The following is a 15,460-nucleotide window of genomic DNA, read 5'->3' on the forward strand; positions in this document are numbered from 1 at the left end:
TATTATAAGTAATGCTGTTAATTATGGTTCCATTCATTTCTTTTCCCACCAAAGTAACTACTGAATGTCTATTTCATGCCCAACTCTATCCTAAAATATCAAATTACAATTTTGAAGTCAAGGGATTTAGGAAATCACCTATATTTTCTCCATTTTTTTTTTAAATTTTTTTTTTTTTTTTACATTTATTTTTGAGAAACAGAGTGAGACAAAGCGTGAACGGAGGAGGGGCAGAGAGAGTAGGAGACACAGAATCGGAAGCAGGCTTCAGGCTCCGAGCAAGCGGTTAGCACAGAGCCTGATGCGGGGCTCGAACCCACAAACTGTGAGATCATGACCTGAGCCGAAGTCGGACGCTCAACCGACTGAGCCACCCAGGTGCCCCTATTCTCTCCGTTTTTTAAATGTTTGTTTATTTTTGAGAAAGACAGAGCACAAGCAGGGGAGGGGCAGAGAGAGAGGGAGACACAGAATCCGAAGCAGACTCCAGGCTCTGAGCTGTCAGCACGGAGCCTGATGTGGGGCTTGAACTCCAGGACCATGAGATCATGACACAAGCCAAAGTCAGATGCTTAACCAACAGAGCTACCCAAGCCCCCTGATATTTTCTCCATTTTTAAACATTTTTAAAATGTTGTTCTGTAATAGAATGTGTTATCACACATTAAATATCCTGTTTTAACTTTTGGAAGTATGCTTAAGAGCAATAATTTTAATTTCAAAATTCCCTGTTTCTTTTAAAAATTAAAAAAAATTTATTTTATTTTATTTTTGAGAGAAACAGATAAGAGTGTGAGCGGAGGAGGGGCAGAGAGAGAGACACACACAAAATCTGAAGCAGGATCCAGGCTCTGAGCATCAGCACGGAGCCTGAAGCAGGGTTTGAACCCATGAACTGTGAGATCATGATCTGAGCCCAAGTTGGACGCTTAGCCCACTAAGCCATCCAGGTGCTTCTATCTGTAGTTTTTAATATTGCTCTCTCACCTAAGAAGTGATTATTTCATAAATAATGTGTAACTTTAGTATGTATTAGATACTTCTTAATTTCTGGCACTGCTAAGAATAGAAAGTGAGGTAGTTATCTTTTATTTTAAATTCATAACATGTTTAAAAAGTAATAGTTGTATATAGTAGCAAGAGTCCATTAATACCAAGTGGCTTATAAAGAAGAATAACATTTCCCTGCCTTATCTTTCCCCTTCCATTTTCTACTTCCTAGATGCTACCACTTCCAACGATATAACAATTTCTTCGGCTGTTTGCTTTCTTATTTATTTATTTTTTTTAAGCTTTCATTTATTAAGTAATTTCTACTCCCAGTGTGGGGCTTGAACTAATAATCCCATGATCAAGAGTTGCATGCTCTTCCAACCAAGCCAGCTGGGTGCCCCTGCTTTTTTATTTCTAAATAAGAAGCAGGGAGCCTAGGTGGCTTAGTCAATTAAGTATCTGACTCTTGACTTCGGGCTTAGGTCATGATCTCAGGGTTCATGAGATCAAACCCCCTTTTGGTTTCTGGGCTCTATGCTGACAGGGGCAGAGCTGGCTTGGGATTCTCTCTCTCCCTCTGTCTGCCACTCCCCTGTGCTATCTTTCAAAAATAAATAAATATTTAAATAAATAAACTAGAAGCTTGTCCTGCTTATTATCTATTGATTTCCTGTTACAGAAGATGAAGACTTGACTGTCTATACTCTTAACTAACAGCAGATTAATTGTATGCCAGAAATGAAAATTTTTTTAAGTGGACATAAATATAGATATTTCCCAAAGGAATGATGTTTTTAAATTATGTACTTTCTAGTAATTTATATTATTAGTCTCCCACAATAAGGAATTAATATTTTACTCTCATTTTTTAGTACTTTGTGGTACATTAGATTATTGCCTCAATTTCTGGATGAGGCGTACTACTTTTTTAAAAAATAAGTTTTGTTTGGGGCGCCTGGGTGGCGCAGTCGGTTAAGCGTCCGACTTCAGCCAGGTCACAATCTCGCGGTCCGGGAGTTCGAGCCCCGCGTCAGGCTCTGGGCTGATGGCTCAGAGCCTGGAGCCTGTTTCCGATTCTGTGTCTCCCTCTCTCTCTGCCCCTCCCCCGTTCATGCTCTGTCTCTCTCTGTCCCAAAAATAAATAAGCGTTGAAAAAAAAAATAAGTTTTGTTTGGATATAATTTCTATACAATAAAAACCCCCAGTTTTTAGTATATAATTCAGTGGCTTGACATATGTATACAATCATACAATCTCCAGCAAAATTATGATATAGAACATTTTCATCACCTCAAAATATTACCTCATGCTTCTTGACAGTTTCCTATCTGTACCTCTTGTTCCTGGCAGCTTCTGAACTGTTCTGTCACTGCAGTTTTGCCATTTTTACAGTTTTATATAAATAAAATCATATACATACTCTTTTGTGTCAGATTTCTTTCACTTAGCATAGGGTTTTGGGTTTTTTTTTTAATGTTTATTTTTGAGAGAGAGGAAGAGCACAAGTAGGGAAGAGGCAGAGAGAGAGACACAGAATTCAAAGCAGGCTCCAGGCTCTGAGTTGTCAGCGCAGAGTTCAAAGTGTGGGGCTCGAACCCATAAACCATGAGGTCATGACCTGAGCTGAAGTCGGACACTTAACTGACTGAGCCACTCAGGCGCGCTTAGCATAGTGTTCTTTGAGATTCATTCATGGTGTTCTGTATTTCAACAGTTCAGTTCTCTATATTGCTGAGTAATAGTCCATTGTATGAATCTACCACAATTTGTTTATCCATTCACCAGTTGATAGACATTTAGGTTGCATATAGTTTTTGGCTATTATACATAAAGATGCCATGTACTTTCACGAACAGCTCTTTGTGTATATATGTACCTAGGAGTGACATTACTGAGTCATGGAGTAAGTGTATATTTAACTTTATAAAGAAATTGCCAAACCATTCTCCAAAGTGTCTGTACCCATTTTACATTCTGACTAGCAGCGTAAGAGACTTTCAGTAGCTCCACAACCTGGATGGCCCTTGGTACTGCCAGTCTTTGTAAATTTTAGCCATTCTAGCAGGTGGGTCATGATAGCTTCTGGTTTACTTTGCGTTTTCCTTATAACTGATAATCATGGGCATCTTTATATATGCTTGTTTGGTATTGATATATCTTCTTTGGTGAAGTGTCTGATTATATTTTCTGCATTTCTTCTCTTGAGTTGTTTGTTTTCTTGTTGAGCTGTAAAGTATTCTTTGCAAATTCTGGATATAAGTTCTTTACTGTGTATGGGTTTTGCAAATGTTTTCTCCTACTCAGTGGTTTACCTTTATCATTTTTTTTAAATGCTTATTTATTTTTGAGAGAGAGACAGGGTGCCAGCAGGGAAGGGGCAGAGAGATGGAGACACAGAATCTGAAGCAGGCTCCAGGCTCTGAGCTGTCAGCACAGAGCCCAGTTCAGGGCACGAACTCATAGTGAGATCATGACCTGAGTCAAAGTTGGACACTTAACCGACTAAGCCACCCAGGCGCCCCAGCCTTTATCATTTTCTTAACAGTGTCTTTTGAAGAACCAAAGTTGCATATTTTGATGAAGTCCAGTTGATATTTGTCATTTATTGTTCATGCTCCTTATGTCCTAAGAAATCTTTTCATAATCCAAGATCATGAGTATTTTCTCTTGTTTTCTTCTAGCGGTCTTACAGTTTTAGGTTTTACATTTAGATCTAAGCTTTATTTAGAGTTAATTTTTGTAGAAGGTGTGAGGCAAGGGCTAAATACCATTTTTTGGCAAATAGACATCTGGTTGTTCTAGTACTATTTTTTGAAAAGACTATATTTTCTACATTGAATTACCTTAGCATCTTTGTAAATAATCATTTGACCATATATGTGCAAATCTATGATTGGTCCATCGATCAAAATATTTATTTTATTTCAAAACCATAGTGTCTTCATTACTATAGTTTTTTTTTTTTTAATAAGTCATGGAATCAGGTAGTGTAAGTCTTCCAATGTGCTCCTTTTTTCAAAAGTTCCTTTGACTATTTTAGGTCTTTTGCAATTTAAGATACATTATAAAATCTGCTTGTCAGTGTCTATAATAAAGCCTACTAGAATTTTGATGGGGATTGCATTGACTCTATAGATTAATTTGGGGAGACCTGACACATGTGAACGATATTGTATCTTTCTATTAATGAATATGGTATGTCTCTTCATTTTGTCAATTATTTAGATGTTTTTTATGTTTTATTTTTTAAATGTTTATTTATTTTTGAGAGAGAGAGCACAAGTGAGAGAGGGGCAGAGAGACAGGGGGAGACACAGAATCCAAAGCAGGCTCCAAGCTCTGAGCTGTCAGCACAGAGCCTGATGCAAGGCTCAAACTCACGAACCATAGATCGTGACCTGAGCCGAAGTCAGGTGCCCCTAGATGTTTTTAAAGTTCAGCAATATTTTGTAGTTTTTCAGAATGTGAGTAATGTATGTATTTGTTAAATTTATCCTTAAGTATTTATTATTCTTTGATGCTATTATTGTAAATGGCAATTGAATTTGGTATATTTTAATAATTTGTATATTCCTTAGGGTTTTCTAAATAGATGATAAATGATGTTGTTTACAGTAAAGATATTTTTACTTCTTCCTTTCCATTCTATATATTTCTTTTTCCTGCCTTATTTTACTGGTGAGGACCTCTAATACAGTGCTACATAGAAGTAGTGAGAGTGAACATCCTTACCTTGTTCCTCATCTTGAGAAAACATGCATCCTTTCACCATGGAGTATGATAATTTTTTGTAGATGCCTTTTCACAGGTTCAGGAAATTCTTAATTTATGAGGTGTGTGTGTGTGTGTGTGTGTGTGTGTGTGTGTATGTTTTAAATCTTTAATAGATGCTGAATTTTGTCAAATGCTTTTTCTTCACTTATTGAGATTATACTATACTGTATTTTTTTATTCTGTTAATGTGGTCAGTTACAGTGATTGATATTTTTGTTGAATCTTAAATCAGTCTTGCATTCCTGGAGTAAACTCTACTTGGTCATGGTGTAGTTTGCAATACTGATGCCAACACCCTGCAGTTAACACAGCGTCCACAAGTCTAAGGTGCAGTCCTCAACATGACTGCCCTCACTACAGATGCCAGCTGTAAATTCAGGAGTCTCTAGGCCACCTACCCTTCTGACTATCTGGCTACCAATTTGGGGGTTCTCACAATCCCCTCAAGTTTGTTAATTCACTAGAACTACTCACAGAACTCAGGAGAGCACTATACTTATTACAGATTTTATTATAAATGATACAAATCAAGACTAGCCAAATGAAGAGATATATAGGGCAAAGTTTGGGAGAGTTGGGAACATGGAGCTTTTGTGTTTTTTCTCTGTAGAATCAAGATGCATTGCCTTCCTGGCACATGGACGTATTTACCAACCAGGAAGCTCACCTGAGCCTCAGATTTCAGAGTTTTTATTTCATTATGTAGTCATAATTGATTGAATCATTGGCCACATGATTGAACTCAATCTCTAGTGACCATTCTCTCCCTGGAGGTTAGGAGGTCAGGTGATATCAGTGTCTTACAGCCTCAACCCTCTAATCACACAGTTCATCTTTCTGGCAAGACCAGCCCCCGATTTGAGTCATCTCTTCAGCATAAATTCAAGTGTGGTCCAAGGCTCCACCATGAATAATGTAGACACTCCTATAACTTGAAAATTCCAAGGTTTCAGGAAGTCAGAACAAAGGCCAGACAAATTTTTTTTATTGTAAAACTCATACTTTCTATTTGCTGTTGGATTCAGTTCGCTAAGAATTTTTGTGTCTATGTTCATAAAGGATAGTAATCTGGTTTTTAGGTTTTTTCCCCCCAGTGTAATTTCTTTGTCAGAGTTTGCTATCAGGATAATACTGGCCTCAAAATGAGTTGGGAAGTGTTTCTTCTTCCTTTATTTTTTGAAAGATTTTATGCTTAGTAACATTTGCCAATGAAAACTTCTGGGCCTAGACTTTCCTTTGTGGGAAGGGTTTTGATTATGGATTCAGTTTCTTTAATAGATGCAAGAATATTCAGGGTTTCTAATTATTCTTGAGTCAGTTTTGATAATTTTTATCTTTCAAGAAATTTATCCATTTTATCTAAGTTGTTTGAATATATTGGCATAAAGTTGTTCATCATATTCTCTTACCATTCTTGTAATGTGTGTCATCCATAGTGATGTGTGCTCTTTCATCCTGGTGGCTTTTTTTTTTTTTTTTTTATTGGTAGTTTCTGTCTCTTTCATCAGTCTTAGAAGTTTATCAGTTTTGCTGACCTTTTTAAAGTCAGCTTTTAGTTTTGTTTTGTTCCCCCCCCCCCCAAGTTTATTTATGTTGAGAGAGAGAGAGCAAGAATCCCAAGCGGGCTCTGCACTGTTAGTGCAGAGTCTAATGTGAGATTTGAACTCACCAGTCATGAGATAATGAAATCAAGAGTTTGGGCCACCCAGGTGCCCCAGTCAGCTTTTGGTTTTATGGCTATTCTCCGTTGTTTCCTGTTTCTTATTTTGGTCATTCTTGTTCTTGTCTTTATTTTTCTCCTGTACTTCATAGTTTATCAGCCTCAGCACTTGACAATTTGGGCCAGATAATTCTGTTTTGAGCATCATAAGATGTTTAGCAGCATCCCTGACCTCTCCTTACAAAATGCCAGTGGATCTCCCTAGTTGTAATAACAGAATGTCTCCAGACATTGCCAAATATCTTCTGGTGAGCAAAATAGCCCACACTTGACAACCATTGCCCAACTTCTTTCAGTTTAGTGTGCTTCTTTTTCTAGCTTCTAAATGTGGAATCTCAGATCATTGATTTTGGACTCCACCTCCAACAAAAATATTTAAAGCTAAACATTTGTCTCAAAGCACTGCTTTAGCTGTATTGAGCAAATTTTGATTATGTTGCATTTTCTTTATTATCCAGTTGAAGGTGTGTGTGTGTGTGTGTATATGTATATGTATATATACACACACACATATATATACACACACACCTTCAAGTGGATACACACACACACACACACACACACACACATATATATATTTTAAAGATTTTATTTTATTTTATTTTATTTATTTATTTTTTTAATTTTCTTTTTCAACGTTTATTTTTGGGACAGAGAGAGACAGAGCATGAACGGGGGAGGGGCAGAGAGAGAGGGAGACACAGAATTGGAAACAGGCTCCAGGCTCTGAGCCGTCAGCCCAGAGCCTGACGCGGCTCGAACCCACGGACCGCGAGATCGTGACCTGGCTGAAGTCGGACGCTTAACCAACTGTGCCACCCAGGCGCCCCAAAGATTTTATTTTTTTAAGTAACGTGGGACTCAAACTTACAGCCCTGAGATCAAGTGTTGCATGCTCTACCAACTGAGCCAGCTGGGCACCCTTATTTTCTAATTTGTGATTTGTTCTTTAACCTGTAACTTCTTATTTCCTTCCTCTATTTCTTTGAGTTTAATTTGCTCTTCTTTTCTTTTTTTTAAATTTTTTTTTCAACATTTATTTATTTTTGGGACAGAGAGAGACAGAGCATGAACGGGGGAGGGGCAGAGAGAGAGGGAGACACAGAATCGGAAACAGGCTCCAGGCTCTGAGCCATCAGTCCAGAGCCCGACACGGGGCTCGAACTCAACAGACCGCGAGATTGTGACCTGGCTGAAGTCGGACGCTTAACCGACTGCGCCACCCAGGCGCCCCCTTAATTTGCTCTTCTTTTCATAGCTTCTTAAGGTAAAAGAATTTACTCTGTATAATTTTAGTAGTGAAAATTATACTTTACAAAGTGTATAACTTAGGGATATTTATGTAGTGAGCCAGAAGATTTATCGGAGGCTTAAATTAGGGTGTTTGCTATATTTGAAATAAGAATTGCTTTTTACTGAATTCATTTCATATGCAATTAAAATTTTTCCCTGTTTATTGAAAGTGAACATGCAGAAAAACAAATCCTAAGTGTACAGTTTGATGAATTTTCGCAAAGGTAAAGAAATAAAATATTACAGACTCTCTTCGAAGCCCTTCCCTTTGACTCTTTCCAGTGAGTGTCACCCTCTCCCTGAGGCAACCACTATTCTAACTTTTGATACTTTAAATTAATTTGGCCAGGTTTGAGCTTGTATGGGTGGAGTTATACAGTATATGTTTTTGTGTCTGCCTTTTTTCAGTCAACATTATGTTGAAATTAGAAGATTCATCCATGTTATTGAATAAAAGGTGTTCATTTTCAATGCTCTGTAGTATTACATTGTATGAGTATTTCACAATTTGTTTATTCTACTATTGATGGACATTTGTTTCTAATTTTTGGCTAGTATGAAAAGAATAAGCATTGCTTTGTATGTTCTTTGATGAACATATATATTATTTTGGTATATGCCTATGTGTGGAGATGCTGAGTCCATGTAAGGATTGCATATATTCAGCTTTCATATGTAAGTTTTAAGGGAAATTTAATTGATTGTAGTTATTGTTACACATCCTTTTTAGACACTTGCTTTTTTTGTGACCTTAGTTATTACGGTAGTTATGCTTTTGTCATTGTTAAGGAAGAAGCAATATGTTTCTTACAAGGCATTTTTCCTAAAAGCCTGCAATATTCAAGTTTTAGTGTTTTTATGGTTTTTAAAATGTAACTTTGATAGGAACAAATATACAAAATTACCTTCTTGAAAGAATTACTTTAATAAATAAGTCCTGGAGGTAAAAAGTATGACATAGGGAATATAGTCCATAAAATTGTAATAACATTGTTTGGTGACAGATGGTGACTACACTTACTAAGTGAGCACTGAGTAATGTATGGAATTGTTGAATCATTATGTTGTGTACCTGAAACTAGTTTAATACTGTATGTTAATTATACTTCAATAAAATTTAATTTAAAAAAGGAATAATTACTTTATTGCCAGTTAGCATGGTTTTCTTCTTTTACAGTGTTTTTCAAACTATCTCAGCACTAATGTGGCTGAAGTTTTCTGTTTTTCTTCTCCTTTAAATATATGTATATGAAATTACAAACTTTAAGATACAATTAGTAGATATTTGTTTAGCTTCAGAGAATGTGTTCTTTTCATTGTGTGGAGGGTAACATCCATAAGACATTTTAGGATTACAAAGCAAATAAAACAAAAATGTTAACAAATTTGGGGTTGGCTCATCAGTTCAACAAAGGTGGCGAGATCTTTCCTTTTGCTAAAAGAGAATATTAATTCTGGGAATGGCTGCTTTTATTTTTTTCCACGGTGGCATTACTCGAGCCAAACTGTTTTGTTCAGTTTCAGTCCTGTGCTTCACTTCATTGACTGCCACCAAACTACAATCTAAAGAATTAAAAGTTTATGTATTAGAGCTCTGTTGTAGTCAATGAAAAGTCACAGATCTGGTTGAGATAATGATTCCCATTCAGACAGGGAATTCATTAGCATGTCTCTCTTAAAGGGATATTATTTGTGAAAAAGATTACCTGTGATTCAATGATAGAATGATAGAAATGTCTTTTCTCTGTCCTTGAAAGTTAAGCATTCAGAGTAAGGGTATCCGAAAGGCATACAATTCATTAGTGTTTGCTTTCAGAGGTGCATTTTATTTGGAGAAGAGAAGTGGGCTAACCCGATGGATTATTAGAACATCTCAGTTTTACAGAGAATTTATCATAATTGAGTATTTCAGTGGCACATTATTGGTAGGGTTTGTTTGGACACATAGGCTCAGAGAAGCAAAAAGAGGTTGTTCCTAGTATGTGATACTCATTTCTTGCCAACAGTATTTAGATCATTATTTTTTCTGTGTACACATAATTAGTCATCTTTCTCTCTGTCATAACCTAAACCTTGTACTATCTTCACAGCTGACTAAATGACCAAAATACTTATATTTTCTTTCAGTTTCTTTTTTCATCATTATGGTTGTTTATTTCCAGGCTCATTCTGAGTATATTGAGAACTTATTGATTTATTGCCCCATGTAGTATACTCAGTTGTTTTAGGTAGTATATTCTTAGTTTTGTTAAAAATAATAAGAGTAGTTGCAATGGCTGACATTAACTGAATATTTATTATGGTTACATGCTTTTACATATTTTTCTCTAATTCTCACAGTAACCCAGCCAAGCCACGTGTTATTAGTCCAGTTTTACAAATGAGGAAACTTAATCAGAGAGGTTAAATAATTTGTTTAAAGTTACACAGCTAGTGTGAGTGATCGAGTTAATAGACTCAGGACTTTTGTCCTGTAACACCACAGGTCTTTATGACCTATTAGTTGCTGTTCCCTGGTTTTGCTTTGGACATTACAGCTCTGCTTATTTTATTATTTTATTTTAATTTTAATTTTAATTTTTGTTTTTATTTTTATTTTTTCTTCCAAGTTCTTATTTAAATTCCAGTTAACATACAGTGTAATACTAGTTTCTGGTGTAGGATTTAGTGATTTATCACTTACATATAACACCCAGTACTCATCACAAGTGCCCTCTTTAATGCCCATCACCCATTTAACCCTCCCCCTGCCATCTTCCCTCCAGCAACCCTCAGTTCTCTATGGTTACGAATCTGTTTTATGGTTTGTGTGTCTGTCTTCACACCGCCCCATACTCATTGTTTTGTTTTTTCCAGTTCCACATATGAGCGAAATCATACAGTATTTGTCTTTCTCTGGCTTATTTCACTTAGCGTAATACTCTCTAGCTTCATCCATGTCACTGCAAATGGCAAGATTTCATTCTTTTTTATTGCTGAGTAATGGTCCATTATATTACATACGACAACTTCTTTATCCATTCATCAGTGGATGAACATTTGGACTCTTTTCATACTTTGGCTGTTGTTGGTGAGGCTGCTATAAACATCGGGGTGCATGTATCTCTTCAAATTAGTATTTTTGTATCCTTTGGGTAAGTACCTAGTAGTATAAATTGCTGGATCATAGAATAGTTCTATTTTTAACTTTTTGAGAAACCTCCATACTGTTTTCCAGAGTGGCTGCACCAGTTTGCATTCCTATCAGCAGTATAAGAGGGTTCCTCTTTCTTTCTCCACATCCTTGCCAACATCTATTGTTTCCTGTGTTGTTAATTTTAGCCATTCTGACAGGTATGAGGTGATACCTCATTGTAGTTTTGATTTGTATTTCCCTGATGATGAGTGATGTTGAGCATCTTTTCATGTATGTGTTAGCCATCTGTATGTCTTTTTTGGAAAAAATGTTTATTCATTGCTTCTTGGCCTTTTGGCTAAGATCAAGTGTGGGAAAATGTTTATTTATGTCTTCTGCCCATTTTTAACTGGATTATTTGGGTTTTTTTTGGGTGTTGAGTTTTAGAAGTTCCTTATATATTTTAAGTTACTAACGCTTTATCAGATATGTCATTTACAAATATCTTCTCCCATTCTGAAGGTTGCCTTTTAGTTTTATTGATTGTTGCCTTGCTCTGCAGAAGCTTTTTATCTTGATGAAGTCCCAATAGTTTATTTTTGCTTTTGTTTACCTTGCCTCAGAAGACATAAGAAGTTGCTACGGCCAATGCCAGAGAGGTTTTCCTCTAGGATTATGATGGTTTCCTATCTCACATTTATTTTGAATTTTGAATCCATTTTGAATTTATTTTTGTGTGTGGTATAAAACAGTGGTCTAGTTTCATTCTTTTGCATGTTGCTGTCCAGTTTTCCCAACACCATTTCTTGAAGAAACTCTTTCCTTGGATATTCTTTCCTGCTTTGTTGAAGATTAGTTGGCCATATAGTTGTGGGACAGCTCTGCTTGTTTACTTATGCTCCTTTCCACTTGGTATGTCCTCTCCCTATCAGGTCCAGCCTCTACTAGTAGCAAATAGTCCATCATTTAAGATCCATACCAAATGCCACCTTTTTCTGAAGTTTACCCTGATAGCCATATTTGGGAAGTAAATTCTGCCTTGTTTGTTTGTGTTTGTTTATTTTGGTGGGGGAGTGTCAGAAGGAGAGGGAGAATCTCAAGCAGACTCCATGCCCAGCACAGCCTGACACAGGACTCCATCTCACAATCATGAGATCATAACCTGAGCCAAAAATCAAGAATCAGATGTTTAACCGACAGAGCCACCCAGGCGCCTCAAATCTTCCTACTTTAAACTCCTATAACACTTTGTACCTTTCTTTATGTATTTATTTCGCCTTGAGTTATAATTATTAGTATACATGTCTTAAATTTACCAGAGACGGTCTTTGATTCCCTGTAGTCTAAGACAGTCTTAAAGATACACATTATTTGTTTACTTGATATTACAGGCAAAAAAGCCGTGAAAACAGAAGTAATACTGATAGATTTTTTTAAAAAGTGTAAGAACATGACAATATGGTAAAGATTAGTACACACACAATCATTTTTGTTTCTTGATATTTGGAAATATTGTTAAATGCTACTAGGGGTATAACTAGTATGATGTGCATTTCTTGGTTTGATGAAAAAGTTCATATTCTTAGCTGTCATTTTATATTTTTTTTAGAAACAAGACAAATAAAAGTCTGAGAGAGGTGGGAAGAACCTGCTGTTTTAATTTTGTTCACAGCAGTGGGTCAGATTATGTTCTTTTGGTGCTAGCTTTGATAATAGGTTCAATACAATATTGGAATTCAACAATTGGTTATCTTTGGGTATATATTATTTTGCATTTATGGCCATATGTGGGATCTCTAGACTGTTTAGATTAAGTTTATGGTAAGTAATCTACTTCTGTCTAAATAGGTTGTTTCCATTTATTATTTACTTTACTATTTCATTGTTTTTATTTTACTTGTTCAGGTTTTCTTCTCAGATAAAGGCAGTTAAACCAAAACTTACCACAAGGGGGTGGGGAATTTCATTATTGATTACCCATTCAAATTTTGAACAAATTTTTTGTTTTAAATCTCTCTAAAATATGTCTTATTCCTCTTTTGACTTACTGATTCACTTTGACAAAAAAGAACTTAAAACTTTTTGTAAATACTTATTATAGTGATAGAGATTTGGCTGTAATTTACTTGTTGGGTTTTGAACTCTTAAGTCTGTTAAATGAAAGGTTCTATGTTTTTATAATTTCTTCCATCTGAATTGTACGTATCCTTGCTGTTAATTTGACTGAACTCTTGAAGCATCTTAAGATTTTTTTTTAACCTCTTTTGAAGGAGAAGTCCTTTTATTAAGATAATCTTTTGAAAATGAACATTAGTCTTTTTTATCCTGTGTCACTTGGACCTTGTGATACTGCTAAGAAAGCAGAGGGTGGACAGGAGACAGTAACTCAAAAAAGCCTTTGGCTCTTGAACTAAGACAGTGGGTAAAATTTCTACAAATTGAGATTGACGACAACACTCCTATTGTTTATTTGTTTTATTATTTAGTTAAAAATTTTTTTAACATTTATTCATTTTTGAGAGACAGCATGAGCAGGGGAGGAACAGAGGGAGAGGAAGACAGAGAATCCCAAGCAGGCTCCGTGCTATCCTGTCAGCGCAGAGCCTGATGTGGAGCTTGAACCCATGAACCATGAGATCACGACCCAAGCTGAAATCAAGAGTTGGATGCTTAACCGACTGAGCTAGCCAGATGCCCCTAAAGTTTAGAAATGTAATTGTTAAATATCCATTGGAATGACAAATCAGATTAAGGTAATCAGTAATATTCTGAAAACAGTTGACATTAACCAGAATATATTAAATGATTAAAGTATTAGTTTCTGTGACAGGAACTTGAACTCTACTTTATAAAATTCTTGTTATTGCTAATGTTAAATTATTGTAAAAGTAATATATATTCATTCAAGGGAACTAGTATAACATAATTCTAATAATAGCTAACTTTAGAGTTTGTTATATTTTGCTATTCAGTGTAAACTGTTTATTCCTCCTAACAATCACATGAGGCAAGTACTGTTACGTTTCCTATTTCATAGATGAGGAAACTGAGCACAGAGAAATGAAGACTTTAACTAGACCAAACAGCACTTGAACCCAGGAGATCTGGCCTAGAGTCTGGCCCTTAACCTCTCTTTCCAGGTAGTTAAGAACTTGAGTTTTGGGATAAGAAAGACTTGGGCTTAAATCCTGGTTACTGCTTACACTCTTGGGACAAGAGCGTGTCTCTTGACCTGAGGTTCAGTATTCTTGTTTATAAAACAAGGGTATTTGGGGGAGAAAATGAAATAATATATGGACTGCTTAGCACACTGTTTAGCAGACACTGTACTTGTTCAGTACATGGTAAGTATTATAACAAATATTGGTAAGCAAAATGAAAAAAAAGGCCCAAAAAGAAAACAACCATTGTTAGCATTTTGGGGTATATCCTCCCAGTCTTTTAAAAGTGTGTTTCTTGGGGCACCTAGTGGCTCAGCTGGTTAAGCATCTTACTTTGGCTCAGGTCATGATCTCAGGGTTTGTGAGTTCAAGCCCCTCATCATACTCACTGCTGTCTGCTCAGAGCCTGCTTCACATCCTCTGTCCCCCTCTCTCTGCCCCTCCCCACTCCCTCAAAAATGAATAAACTCTTGAAAAAATAAAATCACTTAGCAGTAAGGCAAACCTTATTCAGCTTCTGTGCTAGCCAAAACATTTTTTCTCTCTGTGTTTAGGAGTGACTAAGTGGAGATGGAAGAGGACATAGAAATACATTTTTCTTTTTAAACAAAAATGGATTATATGTGAATTAAAAATCTACAGATCAGGGCTCCTAGGTGGCTTAGTTAAGTGTCTGTCTCTTGATTTTGGCTCAGGTCATCATCTCAGGGTTCGAGGACCCTGTGTCAGCTGTGCTGTCAGCCTTGAGTCTGCTTGGGATTCTCTCTTTACCCTCCTCTTTCTGCCCCTCCCCCTGACTCATGCACATGCACATTCTCTCTGTCTCAAATAAATAAACTTAAAAAAAATTTTTTTAAATCTACAAATCAACAAAATGTAGGATAGGGGTAGGCAAGAAAACGTGTGCTAGCATTAATTTTATTAAGATAACAGTGAGGGGTGCCTGGGTAGCTCAGTCAGTTAAGCATTTGATTTAGGCTGAGGTCATAATCTCACGTTCTAGAATTTGAGCCCCACATGGGGCTCACTGCTGTCAGTGCATAGCCCACTTTGGAGTCTCTGTATCCCTCTCTCTCTGCTCCTTCCCTGCTCACACTCTCTCTCCTCTCTCAAAAATAAATGAACATTAAAAAAAAGTAACAATGAAACACCAGTTTCAGAATATTTAGTTGTTAACTGAAGACACTATATCTGAATGAATAATTCTAACGAACGTAGGCTATTTCTTCTTGATGAGTGTGATTGTAGAAGTCTGACTATATATTGCATTGTTAAAGAAATTCTCTGGGTGTGGTACAGCAGTAACTAATCCCCCTTTCCATAACCTTAGCAACAAATGGCTAATGGTCTTTTTTGTTTTCCTTTTAGGTCTACACACAATGAGCTGGAAAAGAACCGGTGAGT

General features: G+C 36.3%; 1 protein-coding gene across 4 annotated transcripts in view; it reads left to right on the forward strand.

Annotated features, from left to right (window-relative positions):
- MXI1 (MAX interactor 1, dimerization protein) overlaps window positions 1–15,460 on the forward strand; it is an 81,837-nt gene that overhangs the window by 28,659 nt on the left and 37,718 nt on the right. For all 4 annotated transcript variants that reach the window (XM_003994402.6, XM_045040662.1, XM_019813803.3 and 1 more), the window contains exon 3: window positions 15,425–15,454. In XM_003994402.6, the coding sequence (XP_003994451.1) occupies window positions 15,425–15,454 (30 nt within the window). The remainder of the gene's footprint in view (window positions 1–15,424; window positions 15,455–15,460) is intronic.

This window comes from Felis catus, chromosome D2, assembly GCF_018350175.1.
Source record: "Felis catus isolate Fca126 chromosome D2, F.catus_Fca126_mat1.0, whole genome shotgun sequence".
NCBI classification, from domain to species: domain Eukaryota; kingdom Metazoa; phylum Chordata; class Mammalia; order Carnivora; family Felidae; genus Felis; species Felis catus.